Below are 23,064 nucleotides of genomic sequence, written 5' to 3' on the forward strand. Positions count from 1 at the left end.
ATAGTTAAGGATATTATCTACAGGTTTGTAAACAAATTACATTCTTTTTTTAGGACATAAATAAGTTAAAATAGTCAGAGCAATTTGAGCAGAAACAAGGCAACATGCCAACAAAGAAACTTTATATATATATAACTATATATATATAGATAGATATATACATATATATAATTAATTATGTATATACTTATATGTATATATCTCTATATATAGTCTCATAAATGTTTAAGTTCCTCTGTCCAACTGGTGCAAATCTACTGTGCAAGTTAAGCTTTGCAACTTCAAAAAAGTTATTTAAATTAATCTATACAATTGAGTCCATGCCACACAAGCATTTCAAAAAACTCACAGACCAGTGAATTGGATAAATAGCCTCAGAAAGAAGTCCTCTGCAGTTCCTGCTTAAGGAGGAAAAAAAAAAAAAAAAAAGAAATAAAAAGAAACAAAAAGAGAGAAAGAAGGGCCAGAAGTGTACAGTACATTCATGCAGGAGGAATTTTTTTTTTTGTTTTTGTTTTTCTGAAAGGGAACAAGGGGGGGTATGTAAATCAGCCATTCATTCTTTCCCCAAAACCATTGTGATCAACAATTCATTCACTTGTCTCAGAGTGAATAAGAGTTCAAACAGCTTTTCAGCCAGCAGTGTTTTTAATATATATATTTATATATTTCGGTTGCTGTGGGTTTTTTTATTTTACTTTATTTTAATTTTTTTTTTGCAGTGACCTTTTCAGCTAAAGTGATGTCTCCAGGCTATGTATTGGGCTTCCTGGACTAGAAGAGGTAGCTGATTTACTTGTATCAGTTGTAAGATTTATTCCACTGTCGATAGCACTGTTGTTCTTGTTCAGTGAAGACGGTGGACTCGAGTTTTTCTTGAGAGCAGGGTCTTCTTCTAGGTCTGTGTCATCAATGAGTGGGATGTGGGGCTGGGAGTCTTCTATCCTAAATTCAGGATGAGTCATAAAGTTGTGAATAGAGGTTCTAGATTCTGGTTTTTCTAAACCTTCATAGAGAGAGCTACGGAATGCCTTCACGACGCGGATCTGGGGGGAGAAAAGGAAAGAGGTGTCAGAGCTGGCACCTTCAAAGGGCAACACTGTTAGAGAATACTTTGTGAAAAATGTAGCATATGGTTAGGGCAGTGCAGGCAGCTGAAGTCCATAGTCTCTGGATGTTATATGCATAAACGAGTGGCTCAGTTATGTGCATTTTGAATATCTGTATCAACTGCAATATTAAAATAAATCAAGTTTAAAGCCATCAAAGAACTGATGGGAAGTACTGGTTAAAGAAAGCGAACGTCCACTCGTGTGGTACATCCCTAGTAAAAGACAAGCCATGTTAATTGTAATGCAAATGTAAAACCATGCATATTGATAGTTTTGCAGTGAGTAAGTAGGAAGGCTTTTTTAATTAAAAAAGTCTCTTTTGTATTGTTAAAAAACCATTACACATAACATATCACACTTCACAAACAGAAAAGCACAGAACACAGACACAGTTGGATGGGTACGTATGAGACACACAGGAGCCAAGTGTAAAAACTATAAGTAATATCAATGTTTTAAAGCAAAATCTAAATGAATGCAGCCAAGAGCACAAAAAAGCCAAGCAGACAAAGTACTAAGCATAATCATGCTACCAGAGGGGGGAAAAAAGAAAAAAAATCACAGTTTCCACACAAACAGAGAGAACTTGCACACAACAACTACACTTGGAAGCCTGGATAATGTGAACATAGTATTGTTGAACCAACTTTTATTTTTCCTTCATGCATATGTGAGGTAAACACTCGAGTATAGACCCACTGTTCTAGCCATTTAACTTTTTAATATATATAAAACATGTAATAAAATAATGTATTGATTGTTGGGTTGAATTGAATTACATTTTTAAACAGCAAGCTCTTTCATTTTCTGTGTCTCAGTTGTAAAACTGTAAAGTTAAATGCTGAAAGCGACACAATTTATGCCATATATGCAGTCTTTAAACTAGGTCAGCTGACTTATGCCAGGGCTTATCTAATGTTATTAACCCTTTATGCCAGGATCAATCTAATGTCATTAACTACCTGACAGTAAGAACACAGGTGAAAATGAGCCAGAAGCCTGTCAGGGACAGTGCAAATTGCTTTCCTAGTAGGAAATGAGAGGAACAGAGTGAGGAGCATTGCAGAGTGGGGACACTAAGTCCTCTGTGGGTGGGCAAGTGAAGGTTTGTGCTGGTTTACTGCTGAAAAAAACATAACTTTTTGGAAGGGGGGGTGGGAGGGGCAGAGAGGAAAAAACAGAATGGCAAAATGTGATCTGTTGGCAAATGTTTTATGACTAAGTATGAGTTCTATCCTTCTACTTCCATGTAGTCCCATGAGCAAATTTTGAGCAATTCTTAGAGAGGAGACCAAAACACAGGCAGAGGCAGAAAAGGTGCAAGCAGGGATTGTGAAAGCTCCTGCACACACATTTGAAATGGTTTGGTGGTTGGTATGTGTATCTTTTTACATGTAAATATGCTGCACATTATTGGTTGGCCTAATACACCACTAATTTGTCAAGCTTTAATTCCTCTTTTAATTTCCAGACTACATTTTAGTAGTGGCATGGGGGTAACAGCATTACAGCTGTGGGATCTAGCTGATCCTGTGCTTGGCGTTATCCAAGTTGTACAGAATTTCAGCACATTTAGAGAAAGAGGCTGACTAGTATTTTGATCTTTGACCTCTGTCTTGTTTATGTTCTCCACATTTGGATATTCATCAAATATTTCAAAATATTTCTGCTACTAGGATTTCAAAAATCCTAGTAGCAGAATTAAGTCATGCCATCTTCAGATACATGGCCTTCAAGAAGTCCAAATACTCTCTCTTTTATATTTGATAACAGCAGGGCACAGTACAAAAAGTGGTTCATGTGACTGCTTATGTTCAAAATAAGAGGACTGGGGTGGTAGAGAACAGCTTGTCCAGATTTTAGAAGGTTTTAGGAAGTTGGCAGAGGTGCAAGACAAGAATAAGAAAGGAAGAATAAATTTTACACACTACAATCACATAGGGTACCTAACACCTCTATGACAGAGCACATGTCATTATAAACCAGGGTTTAATGGGAGCTGAATATCTTGAATAGTGCTGTGCTATGTGATGGTTCTGTATAGTGAACAAACAGACTGAGATAAGAGATTCATTTGCATTACTAAAGATAGGATTTGAACTCATGGAGAAGAGGTGACAATTAATTCCCTCATTATCTATGCCTTGATATTTTGTATTTATATTTTATATTTTAAAGTGCAAAGAAATTAGTCTGAACAATGAAAAAACAGTATGTTTTGTCAAGGCAATCTTAAAAACATGTTACTATATTGTCCTATTTTACATCAGGAAACTTTTTGTAACATGCTTACTTTATAGTATGGGTGGATATGGTGACATTTTCTGCAAAGCTACCTATTATTTCTGCTGTCTAAATAAAAATAACAGTCACCTCATTCAGTTGCAGCTGTTTGCTGCATCTTATCAACTAACAAAATAATTTCATTCTTTTGAATACAGCCACTTCTTATTGCATACATTTAGGTTCTATTTGCCAGCTGGATTTTTTTTAATAAAGGTAAATAAAAAGGGTTGCAATTTGATACTATGCTTGAACAGATCCAGCAGAATCCAATGAAAGTAAAACTTTTCAAGTCACACAAATTGTATTTAAGCTTCTGCAGGTTAGCAAGGGAGGAACGGATTTCAATTTATGAGGCTCCAAGTTCCGTAGTGGGGAAAACATCTATATTGCATTTAATAACAAAAGTTGGCATCTAATTTGCATTTAATATCAAGTTTTTAGTCAATCTAGCTAGCTGACTAACATCTCACACTTTAGGTTGTATTTGAAAGCCAGTTATGAAAACTTGCCTGCCATGACCTGACTTTGGTGCTGTATTTGATCCATGGAAAGAAAACCCTACGCTAATATCTCTTGTTTAGATGTATTTGCACAACAATCTGAAGATATACTTGCAGAATGTACGATCAGCCAGCAGTCGTATCACTTTGTGTGAAGATCTGTGGCAAAGTTTTGGCATGGACTGTTTGAGTTTTACAGGAGCTTTTTTAGATGTTACTAGAATAGCTTCTATTTCTTCATAGTGAGTTTTATTGGAAATATTAGCTTAGAACTAGTTCGGAGCTGCTGAGACCTAAAACAGTTAAACTTCGGAATGCAATGGCAATGTAAGGGCCAAACTGTGGCAAATCCCTGAAGCTGAGAATATGTAACGTTAGCTTTCCAATAAGTTTTCTTCACTAAGTAGCTGTAGAAAACTACCATCTTTTATTAAAATTTATCTACAGTTTCAGAGTTGTATATATCTTTTCCATTAATTTTTCACTTAAGGAGAAGCTCTCTCCCCAATTTTAAATTTTGCATATTTAGCTTGGCATCCAGAAAAAAAAATACTATTTTTTTAGTGTCACACCTCATTCAGTGACAGAATTTCTGCATTACAATATAATTAAAAATCTTGTTCATAGTCTGTCCCCCAATGCATCAAATTATTGCTTACAGGAACAAAACTTGCTTCTTTCATTATGTTAGTGGAAACAAAGATAGAGGGTTTGTTGGATACAAAGGTGGCATTTTAATTTATATATAATACTACTACTACTGTATTTAAGCTAAGAACTGAAAAAATGTTATTTACGCAGATTTAGATGGCCCAACAGCAACAAATTCTTTTAATACATGCTTAAGTTCAAGATTTGAAGTAACATCTGGTGTAAAAATGTTTAGGGGCTCTGCTGAAACAAAGCCCACATTACTTTTTTGAAGATAAAATAAAGTGGATGAACTTTGTATAATGTTGTTATGGCTGTACAGCATGTAAAAGCAGGGACATACCCACGATGGATAGAACCTAGAAAGTGTTGGTTTATTATGAACTATGTCGAGTCCATGTAATGATATTTTTTTATGATACTGACAATGCCAAGGGAAGACAAACAGTGTGATACAGCTCCCTTTTCTCACAGTAATGGAGACAACAGAAAAAAAATGAACTGCTTTTAAACAAAAGACTGTGGGGACAACACTTCAGGACATTTTTGACATTGCTATAAGTTTCCACTTCTTTCTTCTCTGTAGCTGTAATAGAAAAAACTCTTCAGTTGCATCCCACCTTGAAAGTTAGATTTATTATACTGCATCAGGCAAGAAAAATAAAAGAAATAGAATTTTAGATACTACAATTTTTTCCCATCAGAAGAAAAAGATGAAGTTCAGAATCTCACTCCTAAGTACAACAATCTAGGTAAACTACACAAGGCCTGTTAAGCATCAACAGATGTATTATGGTTGGTAGTGTGTGGGCTTATACTCGAATGTTTACCTGGCTTCATATAAGCCAAGTATCTTGAGTTTGGTTCACATTCATTTCAGGCTCAAGGTTAAAGACTCACAACCTCTTTTTATTTCACTCTCTCCTGCTGAACCCTTTTGTCCAATGTTCTCTAGCCCTCTGGGAAAACAAACACATTTAATATTCAGACAGTAGAGAGTAGGGCACTGCAAGAGCAAATAAATTCAATACTGAAAGATCAGTAAGGTGATTATTATAAAATTGTAAACAAGAGGTCAATTTTGCAAAGAGATGCCAACTCTTATGTGTAACTGGTACTATTCTATATCAAGACTATACAAAGGTAAATGAGTTTGGTCAAGTACTATTCCGTATGTAAAGTACTATTCCATATGTAAAGCTTTGAAATAGAAGACATATCTTCAGTATATTTGTTTGTATTTATTTTTGAATATCCCAGTTTTAGGTGAGTAAAATTAGATTAGGTATCCACAGGAGGAGTCACCTGTAAATGTTGTGGCTAGTATGTTCTGGATTGTATGATGCAGAAGTTGAACAAATTCAAAGATAAAATTAAAGAAGCAATAAATTTTAGAAAATTTCTAGGTTTCTGCTTTAATGAGCGAAACAGATGCATAACATTATCTCTGCTACTCTCTTTCTACATAAATATGCAGTAATCCACTAAATGCTGCTTAAAAGTCAAACCACATGTAGCAAGAGGAAAATAGAACACCTACGTATCCTGTGAAATCCTCAGGCCTGATTCTCATTTTACAAAAGGTTTCCATGGTTATTATTCCACTGAATTTTAGAGCATAAGATCAGAACCATGTGCAGGGCTTCCACTTTCCATAGCGTATCTCCTTTGTTATAGGATTGTTGCAAAATTATGGAGTCTGACATTTTTGTATCAGATTTGGCAAGGTTTAAATATATTATACAACCCTTTTAAAGAACATATTTCTGAGTCTGAACCTTCCTGCCATGCCATATCTCCAGCTGAGGTCTTGGGTTTATATTTAGACTTTAAACCTAGTTAGTTTTCCTACAGGGAGGATATACAGAAGTTGATTTTGATCTTGCATATCCCACCAGGATTGTGAAATCTTGGTTATAGCCAGGGGGAACTTGTAAGCTTTAGTATGGTATCTCTGTCTCTATCAGGTGATAGTTTAACAATGATCCCAAATGGTGCAACTTTTACAAATGTCATTTTAGATGTGGACTTTGTTTAAAGTCATGTTCTGCTTGTTCCATTTCCTCATGTGATAGTTATACCATGTTGCCACAGAAAGCAACTGACATTTTCACTAAGTCTGGTGTGCCCACTTGAACTGGTCTATGATCTGCATATAGATCAATATCGGACAGTAATCTTTGCCTTAACAATTATTAAAATAGAGGATTTAATTTTTTTTTTTTTAAGAAATTTTTTCCCATTTTTCTTCATGAGAAAATTTGATCCAAACTTAAGATTTTACTGTAAGTTTTAGTTGTAAAGTCTGTCCAGCTGAATGATTATTACATTTATTGGAAACTAAATATGTAAGAAATATAAAAAACCAAAAGCTGCTGAAACAGTTAATAATTTTTTATATATATAAAAGAATCTGATTTTCATACCCAACAGATTACAAATAGCTAAACTAAACTCTCTCCTTAAAATTATCTCTTGGTAAAGGGACTGAAATATGCACTAGAATTAAGTTTGCTGAATGTCTTAGATTAGTTTGACACAATTTGCAGATGCTTATGCCCTTGTGCCACTTCAAGGCAAATGTTGCATGTGTAAGGCTTCTACCTAAAAATGACAGTTTCTTGGCAAGTCTGATAAATTTCAACTGTTTTTTAATTAAAGGGAGAATAAAAAAAAAGTCTTCCCATGCAAATTAGCCCCATGTTTGAAGATTGTAGCCCCCTCCAAGAAGTGAACCAGAGCAAAAATACAGCCTTAAGGGTGCTATGCTCTTCTTTTGCTTGAAAACATTTTTTAAAAACCAAATGAACAAAGAACGAACCCCCCAAAAACCCCTTCAGAGATCTGTCTGATGGAAAAGTACTTCTGAGAATATTTTGTGATTGTTTGGTAAGATTTTAACTGGCTGCTGTGAAAATTGGAGTAATCACTGTATTTTTTCCTTCATCATCCTTACAAGTGGCTCGTTTGAGGCCACTGCTGCAAGAGTTAATACAATAAAAAGTTGTAAGTGATTCTATAAAATATCCACTTCTAAAAATCTCAGACAAAAATAACAGACCTCAACAGAACAAAGAAAAAGGAACCTGCAAATACAGAAACTAGAGCAGATTCATGATCTGGGAAGTTGCCTTTTGGTGGAGTTTGGTTTTGTTTGTTTGTTGTTCCTCTAATGTTTCTTACACTTAATGATATTTTAATTGTAGCCTTTTATGAAAGAAAGGAATTTTTTTTTTTTTTGGTAAGGGACCTGCAGTTGCTGGCTCCTTCCACTTAGGAACTATATATGAGAACAGGAAGAAGGAGGAAGAGCAAGTACAAAGGAATATTAAATGTGCATCTGTCTTGGAAAATGTGAAACCATGTTCTTTTGAAGGGGTTACCTACTGACAATATAAACAATATCTGAGAACTAGATATAAAGAGATTAGGATAAAGAATATCTCATTTCTTTTGTGTACAGTTAGATCTCATCCTCTACCTAATTAACCAACATATGACAAAGGCTTTAAGCATATACTTAATTTTAAGCACAAGCTAACATTTTGTGTTACTAATTCTGAGCTTCAAAAGTAAAAAAGATGCTCCGTTGCCCCACTGGATCTGTTTTTGTTTTCCCAAAATAAAACGTAGAGAGAAATGCATGTAAAATATATATCTACCAAAGCTGGTAAGGGATAGCCTGCTATCTAAAACCACTTTTAACTCTGTAGTGTAGTAGCTTTCCAATGACAGAAGATCGTGTGTGTATATGTGCGTCTGTGTGTTCAGGCATATGATACAACAAAACCTGAGAACTTGGCTGAGACCTTATTGCATACAGTCTTATTTTTCCCATGTTTTCATTTTCTGTAGCTTAAATGTGTGCACATTAAGTTTGCATTTAAATATTTTTTTCTACTTTTATCAGAGTATCCAAAACGCCTGGTTTCAATCTGCAGAAATTTTCACTATATTTAAAGCTGCAATGCTTTTCAAAAGACATGAGACACTCATAATATGGACCTTATTGTTATCAATTAATGCTTACACCCAGAAATGTCTAATTTGTTATTGGCAAAACCACCACAACAGCTAAAAAAATACCAGCATAACTAGGGAAACTTTAGTACTGTAGTAAATATTCCTTTGTATTAATTGATTTTAATTAAGGTATTCCACAACACTGGGAAAGATCTGAATGTGCCATATTTACGAATAGCTGAAAATTTCAGGTAATAACTTGCTAATTTGTTTCACAAACTACTGTAGATGTGGCTGCATTTGACAGGCAGGTTTCTTTTGAAGAATGCACTAACCTTTGAATCAAACATTCATCTGCCCAAAAATACTAGAAAAAGTACATTTTTTTAAAAAAATTCCAAAATGTTACTATAAATCTGCAGAAGATATCTCACAGATTGATAAGGTGTCACAAGGAACTATATATTAAAAAGCTACACAGTTAGTAAAGAACTGCATAAATGCTCTTTTAGAACAGACTTACATATTCTTATTGATAGAGCACCATGTGACACATATTTTTTATGAAGTTTTGCTATCAGAACCTCTGCATTTTCAGCACCCACAATGACACCTGAAATATCCCGATTGTTGCAATGTGCTGAGCACCATTTTTCTGAGAATGCACATTCCTGACAGTATCTTATATTGGGCCCTTTTAAGTATTAGACCCTTTTGTCTTTGCTATATGCTTAAGATTTTCCCTTGATACTCCCCATAATATATTGCCATATGCAATATTTTTAAGATCCCTGAAGAGAGGGAAAGGCTTCAAAATCAGAGGTACAATTATGCCATTATTCCCTCCCACCCCATAGGAAGACGGTAATAATTTAGGGTTTATTTCATTCTGAGCATCTAAGAGGAAAGAAGTCAGTCTTCTCCCACCACATACATTTTAAGCAAGGAGCTCAAAAGTAGACCTAGATGTGCATTTTGCAACTAAAATTTTCTCAGAAAATGCCAAATCACAAAAACATACCCCATTTCTATGAAATTTTAACTAGGAAAGGCTTTCCAGGTTCTGGAAGATGAACAACCAGCTGTAAATACACAATTTAAAAATAAAAAACTTTTTTTTTCTTTTTCACTATCATTCTTTATGTTTATTGTGTCATTGTATTAATAAATCAAAACTTTCCCTAAGGGTTATAATTTGAAGCACAGACTGTTTTGATATTGAACAGACATTATACTGTGGTAATAAAATACTAACAGTCCAGAATAACCACCTTAAAAGGCCCAATCCCTAATTGTCCTCTGCTATGGAGATACATATCTCAGAGTAGCTTAACAAATCAATCATACATTTTTTATTTTACTGAATAAATGTGGTTACAACTGATGACCTCCATAGACCTGTTTTATTCTTCCAAATAAAGAGAGACACCAAAGACTGTAGCAGATGATGCTTCCTCCTATTAATTAACTTCAGCCCATAACCTGGTGAGACCTCTGTCAAGACACAAGACTATTCAATTCTCAGTTGCTTTGCTGCAGTGGGGAGAAGAGAGCTAAGATAAACTGTCTATTTTAATTTTATTAGAATTATCCTTTCAGATTGCTGGCTACAGGCTGTTACTGAAGCATTTACCAGAGCAGAATGTGTTGCACTGTTTTCTGCTCCAATGTAGAAATGTTATTATGGGAAATCACTCCCTGGATGAAAGGCTGGTTTGTGTGTGGTGTTTTGTGTCCTGCTAAGTGTTGAAATAAGAGAACGTGGGCTCTGAGTTCTCAGAAGCAGGTTATGGTGCCTGTGGCACAGCAGTGGCACGCAGCTCAGTGTCTTTGCTTCTCTTGATTGTGCCGCTGCCCTGAAATGGTTGGTGCTGCGGGAGTAAAAATTATCAGGCCAAACTTCCACCAAGAAAAGACAGAAAGGGGTACAAATTTTCTCCAGGGATCAACTGCCAAAGTTGGAACCTTAATGGCTCTTCAGGTTCTTAGCAAAAGCAAAGTTTCTCCTTTGACTTTTAATTCCAACAAAACTTCTAATGCATGTCTAAAACTTGTTTCCGCCTCATGTTCAAATCCTGAGGGGGTTTGCACTCAAACTGAATGGAACGGTCAAGCTTCCTTTTTTTCTCCAGGAGTTCTGGAATTTTATTTCCTTCTCCTGTGTGCCTTGTTTCTGTCTGCCTTCCCTCTCTCTGTTGGCCAGACAGAAAAGACTGGCTTCTTGTCTCTTTGGCCAACTTTTCACTAAAACTTGCATAAGGAATATACCGCATTGTTTTGTAAAGTGAGTGACAAGGTTGTAAACTGAGTTCTATAAATTTAAATACTCTTTTAATGCTGGCTATGCTATAAGACAAGATAGCTACTTATAGTCCTGAATAAATAAACTAAATTAAAAAAAAATCAACAAAGTTAGAGCTGTAAGAGTCTTCCTGAGTAACTGGAATTTTACTGTTAGCGAGGCAGCCCTTTCTTAGCAGCAGCTTGAAAATTTTTATTCACTACCTCTTCACTAGATGCTTTGCATCTAAAAGAAAGCTGTGTCAGGATTTCAGTGTTTAGAAACCTGCTTCTTTTAACAAGGAAATTTGTTGCCACATTTATTTTGTTGTTTCAACACTGTCCTTTAACTTTTCTAGCTCCCTCCTTCCTTAATGCTTACCTCCCAATGAATTTAGAGATAACAATTCTACTCTTTCATCATACATGTAAACCTTATGGCCTTAGCCTTGCATCACAAACTAGATTCTCTATTTCCTTGTTCATTCCTGTACCTGTGCTAATTAGAGTACATCCTTCTTGGACACAAGTGTCCTATAGTATACACAGTCTTGCAGATGGAACGATGTGTTATCTGACAAGCTGTATTGCTTAATATAATTGTAGAATAATTTAAAGTATATATTTTATAAGCAGTAGAAAATATATCCAATCAGATTGAGAAAACATGACACAGAATCCTCAAATAAAATCAGAATCTCCATACACTGGATAAAAAATTCCTGTCCTACCAGTAAGTTAACAAAACTTGCAATGAATTATGGAAAGCATCTACTGTACACGAAGTAATCATTGTTACGTGTTTCTGACTATGTGTGAACTAATACACATTAACAGGACAAAATGGGAAAGGGCAAAGTAGCTCAGTCTCAAGTGACTGCTATGTAAGTTGGCATCTCTGTAGGTCTGATGCATTAAGAATACACACTCACGCCCAGCCGCAGCAGCAGATGTGCTGGTAGGAGAGGAAAGAGCATTGGATAACGATACGTGACTAGGGCTAGAAATATTGGTTACATCCTGGGTCTGGCTTGTGACGGAGGACTGTCTCCTTAGAGCCCCCTGAAAGGAAGTGCCACTCTTGAAAGTATTGACTACTTCGATCTGTAATGGAGGAAAGAATGAGACAAGTTGCTTAAAGTATGGATACAGTTGCATAACTGACAGGAATAATAATGCAAAACAATAAATCAACCGTGCACACAGTTTTACTTCAATTGAAATAAATACTTTTAAGAGTTCCTTTTAATGTTTTTAGATATGATCCAAATTTTCTGCCTGGATAAAATGAAACAGCTCCACAGGAGGCAGTGGAGCTGCATCAGTTTGAACAACTAGAAGATTTGAAATAACAATCTTTAATTTTTAACCATTTTATTTATATGTAAATACTTGGAATACTTGATGTAGCTAATCTCTGCTTTTTTCCTACTGAGAATATAATTACTGTTATTGCTCTCTATGTGTTCTTACAGAGGGAGGAAAATTCAGTCACTTAATTGGAATTTGGGGGGGGTGGGAGAGGAAGGGATGGCACCCAACCAAACAAAAAAGCCTTTAAAATATTCAGAATACTACTCCATTTTGTCTATAAAACCAGGGTTGTCAGTATACTAGCTTGATAAAAAAGAAAGTATTCCAATATTTTATCTGACTTGTTCTGTAATGAAATTTTGTATGCATTAAGCATGATGATAATGGATACTGTTCTTTTATAACTACCGATTTTAAAATGTTAATAATTTACCTTTATACAGAGCACTTAAAATCACGCAGAAAATGATGTGGAACTGGAATGACTATTGCAGCAAGTAACATTACAATTTTCTGCTTGTTGTTTTCATATGTCTATTGTATGCACTGTTTGATATATCCATCCTGAATACCTTCCTGAGTGCTTTATTCATCACCACAGAAGATGAGTTAAAAAAAAAGCTGAGTATTTCAAGGCATTCTTTGTCACCAGTATAACCCAATAAAAAGCAGGCTCTGTGTACAAACATAAAGCCAGGGATTGGCAATAGATAATATCAAGGAGTAAATATACGCTACAAATCCCTACACACCAAAATGTCCTCTTTGTTACATTAGTACAACCGCAACATGACAAAGCAGCAGTAGTAGTATCAATTAGAAGAATTCAAACAACTGCTTGTTTAAATAACCCACTGCTCCCAGATTTGTATCTTGCAACCCAGATTTCTGAAGATACACAGCCTAGAAAGTAGCTGGGAGAAGGTAAAGTGGTATATTTATCAATTAAAACAGCACAAATCTTGGGGCAAGCCCTCCTAAACTTTCCAAATTGAAAGCGCTGTAATAAATTTTCTGCTGTAGTTGGTCTTAGGGATAAACAAATTCCTATGGCTTCATCTTTAATAGTATGGATGTATCCCCTCCCATAATCTTATCTTTGGACATCGTTTATTTTCCTGCAGGTTTTTATGGGAATAATCATATCACAGCCAGCTGTAAAAGGGATCAAAGGTTACTGCTGTAAAATTGTCACACTGAACTTTTACTATTCAAACATGAAACAGCTGATTTGTTCACTGACCCACTGTTTGAGAGTCCTGTTTACAACATCCATTTAAATGTGCACGCCGATAGATGTACAGTATTAAGCAGTCATCACAACATTTTACAGCTTTGCTCTCAAGTGTTTTCTGCAGCAGGCTTATTTTCAATTACATGTCCAATACAAATATCACAGTAAAAAACCACAATATGAGGCAAGTTAGTATATAGAATAGGGGTACAAGTGAATCATTAGCTAAGGTTCACGTTGGCATCTAGAAAAAAAACATATGGCTGAAACCATTGATTATATATGAAGGCATATTAAATACTCACCTGAAATGTTCACTGTACAAAAGTAGAATTAAATACAGATCTTGGGTTTTCATGATCTAACACAGGTGACAGAGCACTCTTCAAAAGAGACCATTCAAAAAAGATTTTAAAGACTCTTACTGAGAGCATGAAGTGCGTATCACTGTGGAAGACACAGATGATAAATCCTAAGCCAAATGGCATTTCTAGATGTACAAATGTCTTCCTAATAAACTAAAAGGAAAGACCTTAGTATAAGAGTGAAAAGATAAGGGAAGATCCGTATTTAATAGTTTCTCCAGAGAACAAGAATTACAGGTATGTAATTTACTTGTTCTCCTGAAGAAAGTAACTACAGATCTTCATGGATATAATTTGTAGGGGGAGGATGACAACCTTTTCAGAATCTTAAAAGCTGAAAATACAGGGCTGTATTCTGCCTGAAGCCAAGAAGGAAGAGAAGAACTTGGCTCAAAAGTCTGTCTTCAAAAACCGGAAAACAACAAAGGAGAAAGAATTCATATAAGTAAATAAATAGTGCATATTAAAATAAGATGTCATTTTTAAGTACAAAAGAATGCATTTATTTAGAACAATTCAAGTTACTAAAAAGGAGAAAGTAAGTAATAAGTCATACATCATGAAAAGTTTGAAAAATTTCCAAAAAATACAGGATGCAATCTTGTTTTGATTATAGGCCTTTAGGTAGAGAAAAAAAATACTGTTCTACATTTGAAGCCTATTTGAAAGGTTGGAATTTTTCACCTCTCATTTTTCTGTATGTTCTACACTCTAGAAGATCCATATTTGTGAGGTATGAACCGCTAATAAAAATATCAGTGATTAGCAGTTAAAAAAAAATTTTAAAAAAAGGATCTTATACTAGCTGAATAGTCTTGACAGAACAGGTTTTCAGCAAGCATTTCTGTTGTCATGAATGTTAACAGGACTCAGGTATCATTCACCTGATGACCAGGATATTATTTTAAAAAAACCCCAGCAAACAAACAACTTTTCTGCATGAAAGAAACCAGCTTCCATTCCAGTTACACTGGGCTACTGCAATTTTTCTATATTAAAAGCTATATGGAAAGCCATACAATGAGGTGCTAGTTTCTCAAAACCACTTGCCAGGAGTGACTTCCATTGCTAGAGAGTTTGCATTGGTTCAAAAGAAAAGTTTCAATGCAAAAAGGAAGGGAAAAAAAATGCAGTACACCACCTCTATGGTTTTTTTAGTATCTAAAAAGGAATCTTTTTTTCAATAGCAGTTAATATGGTACCTGTATATTTTTCTGGTTTTGTTTTTATTAAAACATTTCTAGACAGTTATTTCCCACCTTAAGCAGGTAAAGCAAACTGAATTACTGGATGAACGAAGCAGAGAAGGAAAGAATCGGGCCCAGTGTTCTAAAAATCTGACATGCAGCTTGAAAAGTTTTCAAACCTCCACATTTAACAATTTTTCTATACTAAAATGTGAGCTTACTACAGAAACTTTTCACTATACAATTAAAAAAGATGCAATGATTTTCTGTTGTTACTCAGATTATACAGTTTTGCCTGAAGGTGAACTTGCTGAAGTTTCCAAAGGCTATTAGATCTGTGAAGATGGTAAGATCAGTCTTCTCTCAACTCTTTTATTCCTTCAGAATGAAGAATTTGTGAGAACTGCAATAAAGACTTGGAAAAAATTGCTGAAAACTAGCAGAGTTTGAAAAGTCCTGTCTTTTACGCAATTTGAGATCACCTTTATATCTTTCTGAAACTTGCATAACTAGGATGAGTTATTTGTAAAACTTCATATATCAATGGTCCTCTGAGAGAGCTATCCAGTCAGGAAACATTCTTCCATTCAGAGAAGAACATGCATCCATCCAGAGAAGCCCTACAGTACATTTATAAGACAACAAATATCTACATGAACAAAAGTGGACAAAAAAAGAAAATCAGAAGTAGATAGCCAGTATCTTTGACTAAATTATGTGCATTTTTCATACACCTTTCTTTAAAGTAAATTCATGCATGTCTTCATAGTACTATGTCTGACATTTCGGTATGAAGAATCAACAGTGGAAATCCTTTCTGTGGTGGTTTCGTTTGAACCCTCCGTTTTGAGAGAGGGCATGAAAAAAGAAAAAAAAAAGTTTTTGTCAGTTTGGATGAGTTTTTATTGGAGCATTACAAGGGAGATCTGTCAATTATCTGGAAAAAACTCCAAACCTATCATAGATTCTTCGTAACTTTTTTAGGAGTGAAGGCTTTTGTTGAGTGCTGTGGCTATCTGTCCAATAATGACTGAATAGAAAATAAGCCAAAATAAACTAATATACAGCACAAGTGTATGATGGCGGAAACTCGTCTCATTAGGATTTGAATGATCAATCTAGTTGTGAGAGAGTCTAGAGTTTATTCCTAATCTTACTGTCATCCTCTTATATATACAAAGTGACGGGATGCTCTACCTTCTTCTTCCGCATCTCCAGAAGTGCATTAGACATCAGAGGATTCTTGCAAATCCTCCAGCTCCCCAAGGATGCTACAGACATCCTCATCTTCTTCCATCAACTCTTCTTTAGTTGGCTTCCTGAGAAATGTAGTACAAGTGTATGAATTCATTTGGATGGGCCACAAGACACAGTGCATCACAGTGCACTCAACTCAAGGTCCATCCAACAATGGATCTAATTTGGCCTGCATATGAGTTCATCACTCTCCAGTGGACACCTTGGAAGTCCTTTTGAATCTGTTGGCCCACTTCCTTTTTTCATTATCATTCCAAAGATGTGAAATGGATGTAAAAATCAAAGTCACTGAATAAACAAAATGAGAAAAAAAAAAAATCTCTTGGCAGGAGAGAAACAATTCTTCCTACCGAAGATATTTCTACAACTAGGAGCAGAAAGGAAATTAAGATGATGGATGTTAGCAAAGAAATATAATTAATGTTCATTTTGTTTTAAATAGTATAAAAGAATAATAATTTATTTGTGAATTAAGTGGACAAAGATATGCAGAAGAACTAAAAGCTACCTCTCAGACTAGAAAAAGAACTGAAAGGATGTAATTTGCTTTTTTGTGCTTGTAGCTGTTTACACTCACCACAACCAGAAAGACATCCTGACAGAAATGCCAACAGACAACACTCCTCCTGTAGCCATCAGGAAGAAAAGAATGCACATTTAGAGGTCATCTTTTCATAAAGATCACTATTACCTGGGCACCTGTCTGTCACCTTTATACCGTGACAATTTGAATTTTCTCTAATGATGAGTGCTCCTGACTCAATAGAGTCAAGACACACAACCCCAAAGCTGAAGATCCGTATTTAATTACTTACCACAGAACCTTAGGAATTTACCCAAACCCAGTTTCCACCCTCTTTCTTTTTTGTTCTGTGGATGCACTAAAGAGACTGAACTGTTCTAGTTTTAGTTAACTGCTTTCCCCTGTTTTTGTCTACAATGCATGGCTGCATCTTTTTCTCCAGAAAAAATATATCAATGTGTAGATGGAAAAAGGAAGAATCCTGGAATGGCCTGGGTTGGAAGGGACCATCTAGTTCCTACCCCCTGCCATGATGGGCAGGGACACCCTCCACCAGCCCAGGTTGCCCAAAGCCCCATCCAGCCTGGCCTTGGACACTGCCAGGGAGCCAGGGGCAGCCACAGCTGCTCTGGGCAACCTGTGCCAGGGCCTCACCAGTTCCCTCACAGGGAAGACTTTCTTCCTCAGATCTAATCTAGATCTATCTTTCTTCAGTTTAAAGCCATTTAAGGCCAGGAAGGACTGTTTATCTTGAATGAAGACAAAAAACAAAATCTTCTGAGATAAAAATGTTCTTTAAAAGATTTTTCAAAGAAAAAAAATATTTTTCCTAATTATTCACTTTTTTTCCTTGCAAGCATCATGTAAAACATTCACATCTGATAAGTCAAGTACATATCTGTCTTTTAGAGTTGCACTCTTCTACAAGCTGGCACAAATACTTGATCTTAGAAAGATCAAGTAGAGAGCACTGGAGTGCTATAAAACATACTACTTCACTGCAATGAAAAAGGCAAATAGTTCAAATAATTTTTTAGCACTGTAGGACAAATTTTACTAGATATCTTAATCTGTACTGTATTTAGCACCATGACTCAGTGAAAATATTTAATGTATTATAAAATACCATGGATTTTTTGTATTTAGCAAAAGTTGGCGGTTTTTTTAAAATAAAAAGAGATTTCTAAGAAATGATCCATTGTAACCAACACATACATGTCAGTATTTAATGGATGGTTAGGCCATTACTACTAAAAATAAATCCAGAACCACATTTTTCTTACCTAATGGGAAAGAAAATAAATTCCTTTTAATCGTGACATAAATATGGTCATGCCAGAATAGATTTTTTTTTTTTTAAAAATCAAATGATACTTTATACTTTAGACTCAACAATTTAAATTATTCTGCTATTGCAAAAGTGGCAGCAACAATATATTTTTGACAAAACAAACCAGTACATTTTAGAAAGCCTTCATAACATTTTGTTAGCATTTTCCAAGTAGCACTATTTTATGAGCTGTCATCACTGAAGTAGAAAAAGGATGTCCACTCACAGTACTGAAAAAAAGTATTCCTATTTTTGCATATTACCATTTTATAATCTTTTAACTTTATCTCTTCTCCTATACACACCCCCCCCCCTTTGTTCAGTTCACCTATTTTACTTTTTCATGTGCTCCTCCTTTGAAAACAGTGAAATAATTAACAAGTACCATCGTTCACACACACACTGTGTGGCTTCCCCTATAACATTATCTTGCCTTGATCAAAGATTAAGCATTTTTTCGCTAGACCGTGTGGGCATTTACTTTCGGCATACCTGGGTTTGGATTCTGTTGAGCCCTCTGAACCAGAGAATTTGTCCACGTCGAAGTTCTCTCTCTGCATGATCAATTTCTTCAACATCTTCATTGAGTTCTTCTTCAGGGACTTCCTCCTTCTCAGTGAGCCTCCCTGCCTCCTTTAAAAACTTTAGCCTACTTGTTGGGATGGTTGCAATGACCTAAAATTATAAAAAAGTACTGAAAACATAAGCCTCATTCAATAACAACAGTATAATAATCTGCTAATTACAAAAGAACACTGGTATTTTAATGAGATCTATAATCTTTCAGGAAAGCTAAGATAAGCATATTCATAATAGCACTTTACACTCACACAACTCCATGTTAGTACAAAAACATTTAGTTTACTGTTGAAACAATTAGCATTACTTGCATCATTAAACCATAGTGGCAATACACAGCTATGGAGCAAGTTTAAGGCCGGAGAAAATATTGTCCTTTCTCAAAAACTAAAAGAAGATCTAAGTATTTGAATGTAATTATTGAAAGAGAACTTAGAAAGACTGATACTTTTGCAATTAGAGTTTGGGTATTTCTAATGACTGATAGTAATCTAATGTATGTTAATCTGAGCTGTAGTGGGTTTGCGTGGCAAGATTTTGGCAGCGGGGGCGGGGGGGGCTACAGGGGTGGCAGCTTCTGTGAGAAGCTGCCAGAAGCTTCCCCTGTGTCTGACAGAGCCAATGCCAGCCGGCTCCAAGACGGACCCGCCGCTGGCCAAGGCCAAGCCAATCAGCGCCTCTGGGATAACATAGTTAAGGAGGGAAAGAAACAACTTGGGGGGAGCTTTTGCAGCCAGAGAGGAGTGAGAAGATGTAAGAAACTCTGCAGACACCAAGGTCAGTGCAGAAGGAGGGGCAGGAGGTGCTCCAGGCGCCGGAGCAGAGATCCCCCTGCAGCCCCTGGTGAAGACCATGGTGAGGCAGGCTGTCCCCCTGCAGCCCATGGAGGGAGGATGAGGGGGTGTAGAGGTTCCACCTGCAGCCCGTGGAGGACCCCACGCCGGAGCAGGTGGAGGCACCTGAAGGAGGCTGTGGCCCGTGGGAAGCCTGTGCTGGAGCAAGCTCCTGGCAGGACCTGTGGAGAGAGGAGCCCATGCCAGAGCAGGTTTGCTGACAGGACTTGTGACCCCATGTGGGAGCAGTTTGCTCCTGAAGGTCTGCACCCCGTGGGAGAGACCCACGCTGGAGCAGTTTGCTCCTGAAGGTCTGCACCCCGTGGGAGAGACCCACGCTGGAGCAGTTTGCTCCTGAAGGTCTGCACCCCGTGGGAGAGACCCACGCTGGAGCAGTTCGTGAAGGACTGTAGCCTGTGGGAAGGACTCACGTTGGAGAAGCTGGTGGAGGACTGTCTCCCATGAGAGGGACCCCACGCTGGAGCAGGGGCAGAGTGTGAGGAGTCCTCCCCCTGAGGAGGAAGAAGCGGCAGAAACACCGTGTGATGAACTGACCGTAACCCTCATTCCCCGTCCCCCTGTGCCGCTGAGGGGGGAGGAGGTAGAAACCGGGAGTGCAGTTAAGCCCAGGAAGAAGGGAGGGATGGGGAGAGGTGTTTTAAGATTTGGTTTTATTTCTCATTGCTCTACTCTGTTTTGCTTGGTAATAAATTAGATGAATTTTCTCTCTAAGGTCAGTCTGTTTTGCCCATGATGATAATTGGTGAGTGATCTCTCCCTGTCCTTATCTCGACCCACAAGCAGTTCGTTATACCTTTCCTCCCTTGTCTAGTTAAGGAGGGGAGTGATAGAGCAGCTCTGGTGGGCACCTGGCCCCCAGCCAGGGTCAACCCACCACAGAGCTGAAAAATAGTTGCATCTCATGCTTATAAATCTTCTCACACTACATTAGTTCATGTATTCAGCTTCCCTTGGTTTCAGCAACTTGAAATGCTTTTCTCAGCATTTATCAAAAATGAGATTTTTGAAAGGTGTGTGTTTGACTGTCTCCGTGTTGGACCTCATAGGGCTATCTCTTACTCTGTGTCCTTATTACTAACAAATTCTGATTAACTCAGCCCCTCTTCTTATTCTCTTTGTCCACCAAAGTGGTCCTTGGAAGTAATTAATATAGGAGATGGCTAATAATCTTTAAAATTTGCAAATACCATAGTTAGACAATGTTATAACCCAATTATTTTAAGTACATTTCAGTGTTATGCTCTTGAGCTGTCATTTTCTCTTTGTTCCAATTTCTTTTGTCAGCTTGAATAAAAATATCAGCATATGGCTATTCAAACAAGACATTACCTGGAACATATTGAACACTTAAAAATAATCTACAATTTAACTATTAGACCCATTTAGCAAAAAAGCGCTACAATTTTCTTTTTTGTCTTTGTTTCAGCAGTGAGCAATCGCATCTCTGAAGCCCAAATGTGTGAAAGCTGGAGATAGAATCAGACAGTTGCAGGAAAGTTGGTGAGGATATATCTTAAAGTTTTGGAAAACTGGAATGGATATAGTGAAGACACATGAAAAGGTACCAAGTATTTTCAGGATGAAAACAAACTGTTGAGTTGGTGGAGGGTCTCCTTGAACTTCATGATCCACAACGCCACTTTTATTATGTTATTTTTAAAGACAGATAATGAATTGTCAAAAAACAAACAAACAAAACAGTTTCTACACTACTACAGTACCTTTTTAAAAATGCATTCTTCTGGGGTTTGAAAAACAAGACGTAAACTTGGGAAATTAATGAATTGGTGTGATACAAGCAATAACAGAACAGGAAAAAAAAAGGAAAAGGTAAGTGCTAGTTATTTAAATACTTACTGAAACTGCTTCAGCTTCCCAGCTTTCAAAATACTATAATGCCAGCACTCTACAGAAAGAAGCTACTTGAGACTGTGTGGTATCTGATGAAACTGATGGTGATGAAGTACTTGCAAGACAGCACACATAAAAACAACTGTATTTGGTAGTGATTATGTGCGATAGAACATACCTCTCCTTCACCACTTCTCTCAGCCAGGCTGATAGATTCTGCTCTAATTCTTTTCTTAGGGTGTTTACACGTCTTTTTTGTTTATTCATTTGTTTTTCATATCTGCAGACACCTGCCCAGTTCAGGTAACAGCAGACTCAATAGACTGGATGTAGATTAAGGAACGAAATATTCCCAGGAAAATTATTGCAGTTTTAGAAAGGGATCAATAATTCTGGGAATGTAACATGAAATATTTTAGAAAGACTTGGTTTTCAGAAATTATGAGGGCCACCTTTAAGAAAACTGTCCCTCAAAGCATCTCAGATTGGCTTTCTAGAAATTACACCTTATATCACTTTAAAAAGTGCCAACTTTAACTTCGGAACTTGAAAATCTTGATTGGTTATAGTGGTTCACAAAAACAGCAAGTTCAGGAGACTGACAAAACAGAGATAACGAATTTGTTCTGTGCTGAACTAGAATTGGTCAGAGTGGGAGAGAAAAGTCTAAGGAAGAGAAGCACCTCTTCTAAAGGAAAATAAATCTCTCTCACTGTAGAGCTCCATGAAGAGAGTACTTGCCACAGACTGTAAATCATGTAAATATTTAAATAATACCTTTTTTTTTTTTTTTTTTTAGCTTGTGTATTTCTTTTCTGGTACTAGTACTGATCACAAGAGAAACATTTTTTTTCCCCCCCTCTGTATTTGCTTTATGTAAAATTGTAGTCTTTTCAGTGATAAAACTGTGAGTATTCCAGTACTGGTTTTAATTTAATAGCTAGGCTCTCTCAGTAAGGCTTGGGCAACTACGCCCATCTTTAAATTGAAAACAGATGCTGATGTAATTGTTAGTTTTCAATGATTATGTAATAACCACATATAACAAAATTTAGAAGCCAAATAATACATTGATCAAAGGCTGAGGGAAATTCTTCACAGCTGAATGATCTAATAAAACAGCTAGGTTTTTTCCCCCCCTTTCCCTGCTTTTCTTCCCCCCCCCTCAAAATTGGTATTTTCCAATCAGTTGAAAACAAATCTTTCCTTTGCAGGAATTATCAAACTGATTTTAGGTCTTCCTCCTGAAAGCTCATAAATCAAATCCCATCTTCAAGTAATAATTACAGTAGAACAATCTAATAGCAATGGTTTTCAGCAACATATGCATTAAAACTGTCATGACTCAGCTTATTTCTGCAAAAAAATCTGAGGCCCAACTGTCCAAAAATTTAAATTTTTCCACAAGAGAACAAATAATCAGTTTTGAAAGCTAGCATCTATTCATTACAATTCCATCAGAACCATTTCAGTATTCAATTGCAGTCAGCAATTTCTTGCCTGTTTCTTCATAGTGGCAAACTAGTTGATCTGTATGTATCTTTACATCTGAGAGGCAAAATGTAACTTCACAATTTTCACATTTTTTTTACTGTGTCAGGTGACATCAACTTAAATACATTAATAATGCATTCAAAGGTCAAAAGAATTAACATTATTATTAACTTTGCAATATGTATTTGTACATAAAAGAATAATGTACTATTTTAACAATACTGATTGTATCTGTATTACTACTTCCAGACAGATAATCACATAACTTATTTAATTACCTCACT

The 23,064-nt window shown here is 36.3% G+C and overlaps 1 protein-coding gene across 10 annotated transcripts in view; it reads right to left on the reverse strand.

The window, feature by feature from the left end:
- Window positions 1–684: 684 nt before the first annotated feature.
- Window positions 685–23,064, reverse strand: part of ATP2B2 (ATPase plasma membrane Ca2+ transporting 2) — a 433,201-nt gene continuing 410,821 nt past the window's right edge. For 7 of the 10 annotated variants that reach the window (XM_075762785.1, XM_075762787.1, XM_075762786.1 and 4 more), the window contains 2 exons: window positions 18,495–18,677; window positions 685–1,046 (listed from right to left, as the gene is read on the reverse strand). In XM_075762785.1, the coding sequence (XP_075618900.1) occupies window positions 735–1,046; window positions 18,495–18,677 (495 nt within the window). In that variant the 3' untranslated portion in view covers window positions 685–734. Of the gene's footprint in view, window positions 1,047–5,452; window positions 5,509–11,724; window positions 11,897–18,494; window positions 18,678–23,064 lie in introns of all 10 variants that reach the window. The other 3 variants (XM_075762781.1, XM_075762780.1, XM_075762790.1) reach the window with 2 other exon arrangements.

This window comes from Balearica regulorum, chromosome 10, assembly GCF_011004875.1.
Source record: "Balearica regulorum gibbericeps isolate bBalReg1 chromosome 10, bBalReg1.pri, whole genome shotgun sequence".
Taxonomy (NCBI): Eukaryota; Metazoa; Chordata; class Aves; order Gruiformes; family Gruidae; genus Balearica; species Balearica regulorum.